Source organism: Chrysemys picta, chromosome 21, assembly GCF_011386835.1.
Source record: "Chrysemys picta bellii isolate R12L10 chromosome 21, ASM1138683v2, whole genome shotgun sequence".
Lineage (NCBI taxonomy): Eukaryota > Metazoa > Chordata > Testudines > Emydidae > Chrysemys > Chrysemys picta.
The window spans coordinates 10,788,959-10,804,284 of NC_088811.1; the positions used below are offsets into that span (position 1 = coordinate 10,788,959).

General features: G+C 49.7%; 1 protein-coding gene across 2 annotated transcripts in view; it reads left to right on the forward strand.

Annotated features, from left to right (window-relative positions):
* PIK3CD (phosphatidylinositol-4,5-bisphosphate 3-kinase catalytic subunit delta) overlaps nt 1-15,326 on the forward strand; it is a 48,499-nt gene that overhangs the window by 26,900 nt on the left and 6,273 nt on the right. For both annotated transcript variants that reach the window (XM_005292863.5, XM_065575324.1), the window contains 12 exons: nt 3,923-4,019; nt 4,461-4,591; nt 6,067-6,126; nt 6,433-6,600; nt 7,181-7,302; nt 7,465-7,608; nt 8,752-8,851; nt 10,725-10,903; nt 11,724-11,833; nt 12,561-12,639; nt 13,761-13,928; nt 14,807-14,930. In XM_005292863.5, coding sequence (XP_005292920.1) covers nt 3,923-4,019; nt 4,461-4,591; nt 6,067-6,126; nt 6,433-6,600; nt 7,181-7,302; nt 7,465-7,608; nt 8,752-8,851; nt 10,725-10,903; nt 11,724-11,833; nt 12,561-12,639; nt 13,761-13,928; nt 14,807-14,930 — 1,482 coding nt within the window. The remainder of the gene's footprint in view (nt 1-3,922; nt 4,020-4,460; nt 4,592-6,066; nt 6,127-6,432; nt 6,601-7,180; nt 7,303-7,464; nt 7,609-8,751; nt 8,852-10,724; nt 10,904-11,723; nt 11,834-12,560; nt 12,640-13,760; nt 13,929-14,806; nt 14,931-15,326) is intronic.

The window sequence follows — 15,326 nt, forward strand, 5'->3', positions numbered from 1 at the left end:
GGAAGCAGCATTGAGCTAAACACGTAGGACTCTTGCATTTCAAAGAGGGAACTTCAGCCAGTAGAAAAGCTGCTGCCATGATGGGCTGTCCCATTGCAACTGCTCCAAGGAGGTTGGGGAGTTCAGGAATGGGTACCGGTACGATGGGCTGTCCCATTGTAACTGCTCCAAGGAGGTTGGGGAGTTCAGGAATGGGTACCGGTATGATGGGCTGTCCCATTGCAACTGCTCCAAGGAGGTTGGGGAGTTCAGGAATGGGTACCGGTACGATAGGCTGTCCCATTGTAACTGCTCGGGGGAGGGAGGGAAGAGGAAATTCATATTTAATATTAAAATTTACTCTATATTTAACTGCAAAGAAAGGGGAATTATTTGTGTTCATTTCCCTTTCTCTGCATTCCAGCGCTTCCTCATTTGTAGCTGAGGTTAAACCTCATTCTGTGATGGTTCTTCTCTATAGTAATGTCTTTCGTGCAAACCCTGTGTACAGCTAGTTTACCGCCAAGGGAGTGGGGGAAGAGAACAAACTCTGTAAGGAACCAGTGTACAGCCCAGGGGGAGTGAGAACAAACCCTGTGCAGAGCTAGAGAACAAGAGGCATAACCAGTGAGCAGAAAAGATGTGTTTTCAGGCGACATTTGAAATGGGCTGGACAAGCAGGGAACCACAGACACGTTCAGGGAGGCTGTTTGGTGCAAGCAACAGAAGGGAAGGCCCGTGGTGCTCAAATTCACTTTGCGAGCTCTTTTTGTTCTCTCACCTTCATCTCCTGCACCCCAAAACGACCCTCCTGTGATCCCCCATCTCTCAGAATCCTCAGCCCCCTGTATTCAAGGATGCATGATGCTATTTCAGCCCCAAGTGAGATGACCCAGGGTAAAGTCTGTTGTCCCATTTGAGGCCAAATGCAGCATTTACAGCCAGTGCACAGGAATGTGATCGTTTAAATTCATAATATTATATATCCAAAAGCATATTCTCTGCACCCAGGAATTGCACATTCCCTGGTACTGTCTAGTCAGTAAACTTAATCCCTCCAGCTCTTTCCCTTTGGAAAGTTTTCTTAATGACCCCCAAAGGGCAAGAAACACTTTTGTTTCCACGCAAATGCTTCAATTCTGTACAAAAGTGTGCAACCTCCATGAAAACATAGGCACAGTCCCGAAGCTGAGAACCGGAGGCCTGCAGGGTTCATCAGGCCGCCTTCGCAAAAGGACAGAAAAGCAGAGGGTTGATGCTGTTTGATTATAAAGTCTTCCCCCTGATGCCCCAGTCCTGCAAGTGCCTCCCTGGAAATGGGACCCCTGTGCTTGCACAGAGCCATGTTGGCATTGATGGGGCTCCTTGTGGGAGCTAACAGGGCTCCCATTTGCAGGGAGGCCTGAGATTGAAGCACTTTGAAGAAGAGACTGTTTTTTAAGTGTGGGAACCAATGGCTAGCACAGTGGAGCCCCGATCCCTGACTGAGGCCTCTGGGTGCTACCACAGTACAAATAAAACCCAAGTCATTCAAATGCTGCAGTCCGTTAGGGGCCCAAATTTCATAGAATCGTAGGAGTGGAAGGGATCTTGAGTCATCTAGTCCAGTCCCCTGCAGTCATGGCAGGACTAAGTAATATCTAGACCATCACTGAAATTCAGTGCGCCCAATTTCTTTCAATTCTTTTGAAACTCCCAGCCGTGTAGCATGACCTTTCCCATTGTCTAGCACGGTCCCTGGTCAGCCTCTTGTTTGCTAATAGCATTGTAACTGTTCTGAGATGCAATGCATGAACTAGCTGGAGCACGGTGGTCTCTCTGGACTGTCCAGAAGCAGGAAGGTGAGGTTAAATCACTTACTACCAAGAAAAGAGGCAAACCTGCATGCTTACAGGAATGAGTCGAATGACTAGTGTTTTTCTGATTTGCTCTCTTTCCTCTTTGAGTCATGCCAAAGCTATTTCTGCCCTTATATAGACGATGTTGAGTCATTGCTTTCTGGACCTTATCCACTAAGTATCTCACTTTGTGCTTTGGCAGCCTCCACCATGTGTTTTGATAGGGACTTTTGCTGTTGTTTGGCTTCTCATTGTGGACTAGAAGCTAATGTTGCAAAGGTGACCGTGCTGAAGCTACCCAGAGTCTGACTAAATCAACAAAGGGGCTTGGAGATTGTGAGAGGTCAGTCAGAAGTGATTCATGTGTATTACTCTGGGAAAACAGCTGACTTCCCCGCCTTTCCCATGAATTAAAAATCCCTTTGCCAGGACTGCTAGAGAAGCCTTAGTGTGTTCTTTAGAATGTGTCAGTGGGAGGATGTAAAGGGCTTATCATGGCTCCTTTTAAATCTGATAGATGCCCCCTTTGTGTGTATGCGCACATTTGTACTGAAATTTCCCTTTCTGGCTGTGCTGATAATTTCATCTGAGATCTGTCCCCAGCTACCCTTTTGGGAGATCAATTTCTGTGTTAGTTTGCTCTTAGACCATGGTGGCTTCTGACAAGTCTTGCTAAATGCTGGTTCTGCCGTATTGACCAAACTGTTTTGTTGAAGAATTGAGTGCAAACAAACTCAGCTCACCAGTGGAATTTCAAGAAGGCAGTGTAGTCTAATGGGCAGAGCACCAGACTGCGAGTCGGGAGAGATGGGTTTTATTATTGGTTCTGCCACCATCTCTGTGCCGATTTCCCCTATCAGTAAAATGAGGTTATTTATACTTTGCCACCTTTTGCAAAGTGCTTTGAGATCTATGGGTGGAAAGTGCTAATTGTTATATTAAAAGATAAACAATCCGTCCCTTCCCCTTTATTAAACAACAACAACAACCCCCCTCTCCCTCTTGATCAGATATACCTGGCTTTATCTGCACATCCTGGTTTCTGAATCCATATTTACTGAACTGAACTGGTCCCTGTATTAAAGTGGCTTAGAGGGAGCTGTAGAAATACACAAAGTAGCTAAGTGTAATGATAAGAGAGCGCTACGGAGTTAGGGTTGGAAGGCCTTGTTGGAAACCCAGGGGTTCTCCAGGCGTGTAGGTAACGAAGTATTGTCGCTACACTACACCATGAAAAAGACAAAGCTATTAACAATGCAGTGTTGTAGCCGTGTTGGTCCCAGGATATTAGAGAGACAAGGTGGGTGAGATCATATGTTGTACTGGACCAACTTCTGCTGGTGAGAGAGACAAACTTTCGAGCTTACACAGAGCTCTTCTCAGACCTGAGCTCTGTGCAAGATCAAAAGCTGGTGTCTCTCACCAGCAGAAGTTGCTCCAGTACAAGATATTACCTCCCCCACCTTCTCTCTCTAAAGCTGTTAGCGAGTCTATTAATGCCATCTTGTGCTGTGATCCTGGCAGATCTGTCAAGCCATGCAGGGTTGGACATGGTCAGTATTTGGATGGGAGACCTCCAGAGAAAACCCACAGAAAGAGGTGGTGGTGGTGCTCTCCCTTCTAAGTCTGCACTGAACCAGTGCTTCAGGGTAGTGCTAGGAAGAGCTGTGCTGCAAGATAACCCCTACTCTAAAGTCCTTGACACGTGTGATCAAGATTTCATGGGACTTCCCACAAGTGTAGGCATTTCAGTCTCATCTGTGTGGCCAAATTCCAACTCCAGTAACTACATTCTGCCTTCTTAAATCCCCCCTGCAGTTTCAAGTGCTCTTCTTGCCCTAAACTGAAGCGTAATGTTCTATGTGCTGTTGAAAAGCTGCTGGTTCCACCCCAGGTCTGGGTGCAATGGGTACTATATATTGTTGGGTGTACGTTTACCTGCTTCAGGTGCTGGATGTGGAGATTCTGAGGGCTGTTGGGGGGAGGGGTTATTTCTTGACATTTTGGGGGGGCCTGTTTTGCCCTTGCTCCCTTGCTAACCCTCCTCTTCCCATCAGCCAGCTCCTGGCATTACACCTGGTTCAATCGCCCTGTTCCCCTTGCAGGACTGCCCAATAGCCTGGGTGAATGTCATGCTCTTTGACTACAAGGACCAGCTGAAAACAGGAGAGTGCTGCCTGCACATGTGGTCGTCATTTCCAGGTACCACAGCTGTGGTCTCCTCCATCGGGGTGGGGAGGGAGCACAAGAGGGGCAAGAGTTCTTGTATTTTACTGACACTCTCTCTGCCAGCTAGTATGACTGTTGTTAAGTCTCTGTGTTACAGTAGCACCTAGAAGCCCCACCCCGATTAGGGCCCATTGTGCTGTGCATCTGGTGCACATGTCATGAGAGACGGACTCTGCCCAGAGGAGCTCACAAGCTAGAGAGACAAGACACAGCAGGCTGGGAGGGGAAACAGGGCACAGGGAACTGAGGAGACATGCCCTACCCTAGACAGCAGATCAGTGTCAGAGCTGAGACTAGAACTCAGGTCTCCTGAGTCCCAGTCCAGTGCCCTGTCTGCTGGGCCATGCTGCCGAGTCTCACGCTGCCTTCACTGAGCTTTGGGAATCCAGCCTGAGGATCTTTTTACTTTTTCAGATGAGAAAGGGGAGCTGTTGAACCCCATGGGCACAGTCCAGAGCAACCCCAACACGGAGAGCGCAGCAGCCCTGGTCATCTGCTTCCCCAGCGGCATACCCCATCCTGTGTATTACCCATCCTTCGAGCAGGTAAAGGGCAGGGCATCTCTCCGGATGGGTCACCTTGCTTCCTGGCCTATAGAACACAGTTCTAAAGTGTCCCATAGAGCAGCATAGAAGGGCTGGGTGCAGGTAGCTGGTTAATAAAGGCTGCCAAGGACTAATTGAAAGCTTTGTTCTTATCGCAACACACACTGGGGTGGGTCCAGCCTGTCAGTCAATCAGTCCCATCTAAGGCCCAGAAAATCTGTTCTCCGTAGAGAGGTGGTGAAGCACTAGGAGTGTGGTGAAGCACTGGAATGGGTTACCTAGGGAGGTGGTGGAATCTCCTTCCTTAGAGGTGTTTTAAAGGCCAAGCTTGACAAAGCCCTGGCTGGGATGATTTAGTTGGTGTTGGTCCTGCTTTGAGCAAGGGATTGGACTAGATGACCTCTAGAGGTCCCTTCCATCCCTGATATTCTATGATTCTATTCTATGAGCATTTGTCCGCAGACAGATTTACAAACTTTGCAAGCTGTGGTGGAAAGGGAGCTCTGCCTGCGTTTCAACTGGATCAGAACTTTGGGCTTCCTCTGTTGACGACCTCAGATTATCTGAAGTGGCTTTGCTCAAAAAGGAAGAGTTTCCCGATCACTAGTGGAAGCTTGTTAATGCAAAACTGCCTGATTCCAAATGAGAGTAAAATTGCAGATGGGCAGTTGCAGGTCAGGAGTGAAGGGCCCAGAATTCTGCAGTGTTTACAGAAGGACAGGTTTTTGAAAAAGCCTGTGTTTTGGCGTGAGGTTTGTGGAAAGGAGGGAAGAGAGACATAAGGGAAAATGAGTGCTGTAAGAGTGCTCCCAGCTGGCCAGCACTCACTGATAACTGAAAATGTGGTATGAGAAAGCTACATCTATTGCTCATTTCCACTGACCAGACATCTGGAGTGGAAACAGCTCCAGGAGAGGCTGTGTCCGTTCCAGAAAAGGAAGCGGGAAGTCTGCTCTTGCTGGAAGAGGTGGATAATTTTTCCCTGCAGACACGTCCATAACCGACTGTGTCACCACCCGTGGCAGCTTGTACAAAACCATCCGCTTGGCCGGAGCACTTCCAAGAATCCATCACTCTGTTATTGCTCTGGAGGGAATGGTTTGTGTTATTTTGGACGTCACTGAGTGTGACAGTGCCTCACATCTCTGCGATCGTTGACAGGCGCGCCATTCACCCAGAGGGACTTGAACCCTTGGCTTGCACAACTGCTGCCGTCTTGCCCATTTCTCTACCTTCTTATTCCTGCTTGGTGCAGTGACCCCTGGTGGTGAGAGCAAAACTGCATGGCTGATCACTACCGACTCTCCTGCTGCCAAACTGTCAGCAGGGCACTGTTCTGCTCTGGAGGGCTTGGGAACTCACTGGGCTCTCATGAAGAGTAGCTGAAGAGCGGGCTCCCCATTGGGCATAAAGGGAAGGTAGGCTGTGAAGAAGATGAAGGCAGACGCTTCACTTAGCCTGTACTTGTATTGCAGCTGTTGGAGTTGGGGAGGAACGGAGACTACACCCGCGCCACTCCAGAGGATCCAGAGGAGGTAAGTGTTTGGCATCATCCAGGTCTGACAGGCCCTCCCTAAGGAACTGCACACATGGGACTCCCTGGGTGCCTTTCCTGGGAGACCCGCCCCCTCCTCACCCAGCTGCCCTCCGCTCTGCATGGGCCTGGCTTTCCTGGGAGAGGGGGCCCCACAAGCTGTGTCCATCCTGGCTCCCCTCCCCACTTAGATTGTGCACCCTAATAGCTCCCCCTGGGGCCCAGCCTTGCAGCACCTCCCAGGGAACAGAGCGAACGGCCAGGCCATTTCAGATTCAGACTGAGCCCCATACGTTCCTGTGAGCAGAAGCAGCAGCTGAGGGAGATCCTGGAGCGGAGGAGCCACACCGAACTCTACGAGCATGAGAAGGACCTGGTGTGGAAGATGAGGTTCGAGATCCGGGACCAGTACCCAGAGGCCTTGGCAAAGCTCCTCATCATCACCAAGTGGAACAAACATGAGGATGTTGCCCAGGTGAGGCAGGGGCGGGTGAGGACCATGGGTCAAGCAGCCAGCCCAGATTACAGACTTTGGGGATCCCAGTTGGAAAGCAGGGGACAATGCGCGGCTGCTTTTGTCTTTCCTTTTCCATCGGCCTTTGCTCTGTGCACAGGCGCATCGGGGTGTCCCCTGCCCCTTCAGGTCCTGAGATCCCAGAGCTTGTGGATTCTGTTATGGTGCAGGCCGTATATGCTGTAGGGCTTTTGGGTTGGGACTTGGGGAGCTGGCTCCCGGTTCCATTGGGTCCAATGAGACATTGGCCCCACCGCAGTTGTGGTGAACTCCCCTGAACCATCTCCGACAGAGTCAAGGTTCTGCTGTGTTCTGGGCGTTGCAGTCTCTGGGTGCTATACAAGAGACAGATGAAAACTGTCCTTGCCCCCCAAGAGCTGCCAAGGCCAAAACAAATGCAACCTTGTCAGTTAGTAAAGTGTTCCAGGCTCAAGGCCTGGCTCCTTGCATCAGCCTCTCTTGATGGCTTAGATGCTGCCCCCTCCATTGTCTCCTCTTCCTTTCTGACTCCTTGTTCCACATCTCGTTCTCGCCCTTGCAGATGATCTCCCTACTCCAGTCCTGGCCGGAGCTGCCTGTCCTGAATGCCCTGGAGCTGCTGGATTTTAGCTTCCCTGATCGCTATGTTGGTTCCTTCACTATCAACTCATTAAAAAAGCTGACGTAAGTACACACCACGGGGGGGAAGCTGTTGAGCTGCTTTCTGATTGGCTGTAGGGTGGTAGAGGAGGATTATGGGCAAATGCTTGAGCCTCTTCTGTACACATAAGTACAATTGATGCCGCCAGGGTGATGTCGTCTTTGATCTTCTTTTTCCTTCCCCAGAGATGACGAATTGTTCCAGTATCTGCTGCAGCTCGTCCAGGTGCTCAAGTATGAATCCTACTTAGACTGTGAATTAACCAAGTTCCTATTGGACAGAGCTTTAGCCAATCGCAAAATAGGACACTTTCTGTTTTGGCATCTCAGGTAAAGAGCAACCTTATTTCAGACTCTGCCTGGGTAACCAAGTAAAACCAGCATGTACTGAAATCCTGATTGCGCAGGATTGTGTGTATATGAGAGAGAGAGAATCTGGGTTCAATGCATGTATTGAAAGGCTATTGATAATTCTTACCCAGTCACTTTCAGTGAAGTATTTCTATGATTGTCAGACTTCCAGGAGTGCAGTTCTGACTCTGAATGTGACTGTAAAAATGGCATCCCAGGGTCTTCTGTGTTTCTTCTCTTGCTGATTCCATATCAAATGGGACTCCTTTGACAAGTAAAAAGATGTTGAGTACAATTTTCAAAAGTACCTTAGTGACTTGGGAGCTTAAGACACGTTGATTTCCCAGAAGACTGAGGCTTCTAAGTCAATTTAGATGCTTTTGACCATTTTACTTGTTATTTCTAAGTGCCAGCGTGGCAAACTCACCCTGGAATCCGAGAGGCAAGATGGTGATCTAGTTTTAGACTCCAGATTGCTGAGATTCTAAACATTCTGGGACAGACCAGGCCTGATCCACACCCAAAGTTGCAGTAGTTTAACAAGAGGTATGATGTTGCACTGACTTAGTTAAACCGTGTGTGTGGACACACTTTTATCAGTTTAACTCTGGCTTGTATCAGTTTAGGTTGGACCGGTAATGTACGTTGGTGATCCAGATGTAAAAGTTGCATTTTCAGGGCACGCTTTCCCCTCTCCGCTCTCCATGAAGCTTTAGACACATCTCCGTGTGTGCCCAAATGTGGTGACTGGGGGATGCTTCCACTGGGTGCCCTACAGGGGCCTGCTTTTCAGAAGGCAGATGCTCAGCACTTTCTGAAAATCAGGCTCCTTTAAGATGTCTCAGGCTGGGTACCCGGGATCAGCAGTCGCAGGCTCCTCCAGGCCAGAACACTGAGGTGGTTCTCCGAAAGGAATGCTTAACAAGTTAGTCATCCAGGAAGAAGGCTCGTGGCTTCAGGCAATGAAGTTTTCTTTAGAACCCTCTGGGTTTTTTTTCCTCTGTTACATAAAAGGAATCTAAATGGAGCCATTAATAATATTTGTCCTGTGCTGGTGTGAACAAGAGAACTAGTCACTAGCTGCAGAGAGTCAGGCGAGCTTTAATCTCCCTCTTTCTATAGGTCAGAGATGCACGTCCCTGCAGTCGCCCTCCGGTTTGGCCTGATTTTGGAGGCCTATTGCAGAGGCAGCAACTACCATATGAAAGTTCTAATGAAGCAGGTAAGGGGTGCTCTCAGGCAGGAGGCCGACTGTCCCCTGCTCACAGCTGCATGTCGTCCGTTAGTGTTTAAAGATTTATTTGTATTGCTGTAGTGCCTTGGAGCCTTAGTCACAGACTCATAGACTTTTAAGGCCAGAAGGGATCATCATGATCATCTAGTCTGCCCTCCTGCACACTGCAGTCCACAGAACCTCACCTGCTCTTGACATAGGCCCCCTCACCTCTGGCTGAGTTACTGAAGTCCCAGATCATGATTTAAAGACATCAAGTTACAGAGAATCCACCATTTACATTAGTTTAAATCTGCAAGTGACCTGTGCCCCATGCTGCAGAGGAAGGCGAAAAACCCCAGGGTCTCTGCCAATCTCACCTTTGGGGAAATTCCTTCCCGACCCCAAATATGGTGCTTAGTTAGATCCTGAGCTTGTGGTTAAGACTCACCAGCCAGACACCTGGGAAACAATTTTCTCTAGTAATTCAGAGCCTTCCTCATCTAATGTCCCATCACCGGCCGTTGGAGATATTTGCTGCTAGCAGTCGCAGATCAGCTACATGCCATCATAGGCAGCCCCACCATACCATCCCTTCCATAAACTTATCAAGCTCAGTCTTGCAGTTAGTTAGATGTTTTATCCCCCCCCATTGCTCCCCTTGGGAGGCTGTTCCAGAACTTCACTCCTCTGATGGTTAGAAACCTTCATCTAATTTCAAGCCTAAACTTGTTGATGGCCAGTTTATATCCATTTGTTCTTGTGCCAACATTGGCACTTAACTTAAATAACAAATCTCCCTCCTTGGTATTTATCCCTCTGATATATTTATAAAGAGCAATCATATCTCCCCCCAGCCTTCGTTCGGTTAGGCTAAACAAGCCAAGCTCTTTCTCTTCTCTTATAAGGTAGGTTTTCCGTTCCTCAGATCATCCTAGTAGTCCTTCTCTGCACCGGTTCCAGTTTGAATTAATCTTTCTTAAACAGGGGAGACCGGAATTACACACACTATTCCAGATGAGGTCTCACCAGGGCCTTGTATAATGGTACTAAAACACTTCTCTGTCTCCACTGGAAATACCTTGCCTGATGTGTCCAAGGACTGCATTAGCCTTTTTCGCCGTCGCATCACACTGGTGGCTCTCTGGCTTATAGTCATCCTGTGATCAACAAATACACCCAGGTCTTTCTCCTTCTCTGTCGCTTCCAACTGATAAGTCCCCAGCCTGGAGTCCATTGTATTAGGCGCTGTGGAGACACTGAACAAAAGGATGCTCCCTGCCCCAAGGGACTTAGTCTGACTAATATCAGACTGACAGCGATAATTTTTTCTTTATGGGGTGTTAGACCCAGAGTCCCCCTTCATGTGCAGTTTTGCTTACGTCCCTCCCCACCACACACACAATCCACGAGGTTTATAAGTGAACCTGCAGTCCTTCCAGCTGGGTTGGTCCAGAATGGACCAGCAGGGCAGTGCAATGCAATGTTCACTAGTGGGGACTGAGTCAGATCTCCTGTGTCGGTTCTTTGTTCTGCTGTTGACTCACTGTCTGATTTAGGGCCATGACTTTCTGCGCTTCACTTTCCCCAGGTAGGGATTATTTAAGCACTTTACAAATCTGGGTTTCAGCCATTGGCTGACGGGCTGTAAAAGTGCAAAGCATTATCTGTGACTGTTGGACACAGCTGTGCCAGGAATGGGCATGTGACTGTGATAGCCAGAGCCAAGATGTGATTGCAAATCACTTACCTCTCTGGTGACTCACACCATAAACTTTAGCTCCTGAGAGGTGCTTCCGCACAACCAGAAGCCCTCAGTTATACTGCAGGATAAAGACACGTTAAATCTCTTCTCCTCCCCTTTTTCCTCTGTCTGTGTCAGGGGGAAGCACTTAATAAAATGAAAGCCTTGAATGACTTCATTAAAGTGAGCTCTCAGAAGGCCACCAAACCACAAGCCAAGGAGATGATGCATGTGTGCATGAAGCAGGAGACCTATCTCGAGGCACTTTCCAATCTCCAGTGCCCCCTGAACCCCACCGTTATTCTTGCTGAAGTTTGGTAAGGAGGATTGGTGCTCCATGCCCTTAACTGCCATGTGGTTTTTGCATTACTGTTCAGTGGAAGAGCCTAGATCGCTGGCTTTCCTGATCCTTCCCTCCCACCCGTGCTAGTCACGTGTTTGTTAGGAGCATTTGCAGCTGGTTTTGCATATGGGGCTCCACTCCCCATGTCCGAGCGGGAAGAGACCAGAGGTGAAAGTAAGCTGGTATGGTCCGGTACGGCGTACCGGCTAGAGCCAGTACGCTGTGCCGGACTGCACCAGCTTCCGCGGCGGGGATTTAAAGGGCTCTGGGCTCCCCGCCGCTGCAGGGAGCCCAGAGCCCTTTAAATCCCGCCCGCGGCTTGGCGGCTGGGATTTAAAGGGCTCAGAGCTCCCCGCCGCTGCGGGGATTCCAGAGCCCTTTAAATCCCACCTGCAGCTCCGGCAGCCAGGCTGGGGCCGAGATTTAAAGGGCTCGGGGCTCCGTGGCGGCCGAGCCCCGGGCCCCTTAATTTGCCCCTGAGCCCCAGGGGCTCCCAGCCACCTCTGCAGCTGGGAGCCCCCGGTTGATTTAAAGGCCCTGGGGCTCCCAGCCACAGCTAGTGCCCCAGGGCCTTTAAATCTCGAGAGGCCCCGCCTCTTCCAGATGAGGCCCCGCCTCTTCCAGATGAGGCCCCGCCTCTTCCAGATGAGGCCCCGCCTCTTCCAGATGAGGCCCCGCCTCTTCCAGATGAGGCCCCGCCTCCTCAGGACTCTGGCAGTACTGGTAAGTTCTGTAAATTACTTTCACCCCTGGAAGAGACCCTGACTGATGAAAGGTTTCTTCCTTTTCTCTAGTGTGGATCACTGCACTTTTATGGACTCCAAGATGAAGCCGTTGTGGATTGTATTTAATAACGAAGAAGCAGGTGGAAGGGGAGTGGGCATCATTTTCAAAAATGGAGACGGTAAGTCCTGCGAGTTCTGGTCCTCTGCTCGCAAGGGGGCATTAATGGGTATAAAACATTCACATGCAGTAAATGGGCTGGGGCTTGGATCATTGTTAGGTAAGGAGACTGAGGCTTTGATAGCAGGATTTCCGATGGAGATCTAACAGGCTCTTATCTAAACAGTCGCCAGGCACAGCTGTCAGTCAGACCTCCTGGCAGCTCCATAGCCCCAGTCGCTATAAGGAATGAGGCTGGAGCTGCGCAGGAGCCCTAGCCTCTCTTAGCAGGAGTCACTACTGGGAATGGGGAAGGAGCGCTGGACCTGGAAGCGCTTTCAGGTATTCCTATCCCAGCCTCTGCCAGTAGGAGTCGCTGTAGCAAGGGGGTCCTGCCATAGTGTATTTTGGCTCATGGAGGCTCAGTGATTTCAGCTATACCTCTGTTCAGAGAGCGGCTTTCTGAAATGCCCCAGACAGAGCCATGGGAACAGAGCCATTGGCAATAGACAAACCTGTCCCACTCTGGGGAAAGGGAAAGCTCTAACACTGCCAGGCCCAATTGCGGTGACAGTGGGAAACTCTGCTGTATGCAGGTGCCCCCTAGTGGTCAGCTATAGAAAGTGAGAAATATGGCAAATGCATCTTCCATATGCATATGCTCTCAAGAGAGCGTCTGCTGAAGCTGAGTAGGAGGAGGGGAAAAGGGGAGAAATAGAACTCTGTCTTCATCTGTAATGTCCGACCAGATCTCCGTCAGGACATGCTGACTCTGCAGATGATCCAGCTGATGGACGTACTGTGGAAGCAGGAGGGTTTGGACCTGAGGTGAGTCATTACTGCTGAGTCACTTGTGCTACGCCAGTGGTAGTTTGCATTTGGACTGAATCGCTCTGTCGGTCGTCCTATATTGCCCTACCAGGGAAAGACAGAGACAAAGCCTATGTGCCTGAGTCTGTGTGGAGTGGGTTGTTTCAGGGGGAGGTAAGAGCAGAGGTATGATTGGGTGAGGGAGAAAGAACTTAAATATCTGATATTGCAGCTGAAATCACAGTGGACATGGGCTGATTGTGTCACAGCTGCCCTTAGAGGGAACCAGCGGGGTTGCTCTTACATATGAAACTAGCTGCTAGCCCTATTTATGGGGCTAATGAGTGGGAGGGTGGATGGAGGGGGTAGAATAACCGCAGCTCCTGCTCCCCTCCTACTTACCCCAAGAACTAAAGGGAACTCTTCCAGCTCAATGTCCCATCACCACCGAAGATGGTGAGTGAAGTTTCCATTTGTTAATAATAGAAATGGCCCTATTTCCATCGTTACTGCAGTTATCGGCCCTGAAATTCAGTGGCAGGAGTAGTGGTTAGAGTAGGGCACAGAAAGTTGGGCCGCCTCGGCTTCATTCGAAGCTCCGCCACTGAGTCGCTGCGAAGCCTTGGGCAAGTCACACTGCTTCTTTGTACCTCCCTTTGTCCTTGACCGTCTTTAAAAAAATTTTTTTTGGGGGGGGGGCATGTGTAATGAAACTGACCAGCCTTCCAGGAGGGTTATGACAAGGCCTAGTGGATATCTGTAACGTGCTTAGAGAGCCTCAGAGTAAAGGTGCTAGACCAGGGCAAAATATTTATTATTTAACCTGGGCCTCCAGGTGAGCACCTCTTTCTTCTGTGCGCCCAGTCCTCCAAGGTGCAACCTGCCCTCAGTTCACTTGGGAGTCACTGGAAGTCAAGGCACTTGGCACTTTTGTATGCTGATGCTTGTTACTGGCTGAGTACCCTTGGGATTTGCAGAGGTCCCTGGTTGCTGTGTGTGAAGTTTAGGTGAAACACACACACACCCTGGATTTATCCCAGCAAATCCCCTTTGTAAAGTGGAGGATGGGGAACCCCAAGGAAAAGCCAAGCCAACGCTGTGCGAGGTCTCAATGGAAGGTGTTTCTCTCATCTCTGCAGGATGACCCCTTACGGCTGCCTCTCCACCGGCGACAAGACGGGGCTGATCGAAGTCGTCATGCACTCGGACACCATTGCCAACATCCAGCTGAACAAGAGCAACATGGCAGCCACTGCAGCTTTCAACAAGGATGCGCTGCTGAACTGGCTAAAATCCAAGAACCCAGGGTAGGTGGGACTGTGCTCACTGCAGCTTCAGGCTTCCTTCCAGCTGGAGACGCATTCTGTTGCTTTGCCCTATTGTTCCCTCCCCTCTTCGGTTCCTTCTGATTTCCAAGCCATCCAGGAACAATGGGGAGTGCATGCTGCATCCCTGGGCTATAGCTTCATTCTTGTGCCTATGTCCTTCCCCGGTACACCAGCAAGCATTCCATGTGTCCAGCTGGGTCTTGGAAATGTTCCAGGGCAGGACAAAGCTCACCACTCCCTTGGGATACAAGAGGATTTTTCAGGTTCAACCCCAGACTAGGGGGCTGAGAGGTGCTGAGCTCAGCATCCACAGCTTTATTGGGAGTCATGGATGCTCATTACCAGTTGGATCAGGCTCTTGAGGCACTAAGGGATAAGGGCCTGCATCTTCCCTGTTTTGTAGAATCCTGATACTACTTAAGGGATATAAATGAGAGGGCCAGATTGATGACCCTGCAGGCTTGAGTTCTCTATCACTTACAGTGACGGGCAGTAACACTGCTTCCCTCCTCCCCAAATCCACTCTGCCTGTCCCAGACCTGCAGGAACCACCACTAGGGATGAGTGCGGTTGTTCAGTCCCCACAGCCCCTCCAGTCCTGTGAAGCCAACTGATTTGGTTAAGACCAAGCAGGAGTCCCAGCCACTCTTCCCTGATGGAGGAGGGACAAGAAGAGTCTCCGGTGAAGGACCTCACAGAAAACACAGGATTGGTAGTTTGTGTACATATCCCACTAGGTTCAGCAGGTTTACATGGGGAAGGGGGCATGAGAGCGAGAGCCCTAGGGTAAAGTATTTGTATTCAAAGTACATCATCTGTTTGGTACTTAGACTCATCTTTGTTTCTGTCCCCTGCAGTGAAGCACTAGAACAAGCCATAGAGGAATTCACTCTTTCCTGCGCTGGGTACTGTGTGGCAACGTACGTGCTGGGCATAGGGGACCGGCACAGCGACAACATCATGATCCGGGAAACTGGCCAGGTATGGAGCATTCGCTGGGACTGAAGATCTCATTGCTGCTGTTTGTCTCTTTTGCCATAGGGTGTGCAGGCCACTCCGAGAGGAATAGAAACATCCCAGTTGGTTTCTTCACTATCTTCGGACCAGATAGTGTGGGAGCTGCTGAGGCCCAGATAAAGGCCCCAGACCTTCCACCCCAATTGTAGAGAATGGAAAAATTCTCACTAGCTCTGCCCATTTGTGTGGCCAAAACAAGACTTGACTCTCAGGCGATTATATAGCTTCAGAATATATTTGCCCTTCTTTCTTGCATGCCTTGATCAGCAGTGAAATAGTTCAGGACAGTGGAAATGTCAGTATTTATTAGAATAGTGTTAACACCCACTTTGTAATTCCTAGGGTGCAAGTCACACTTCG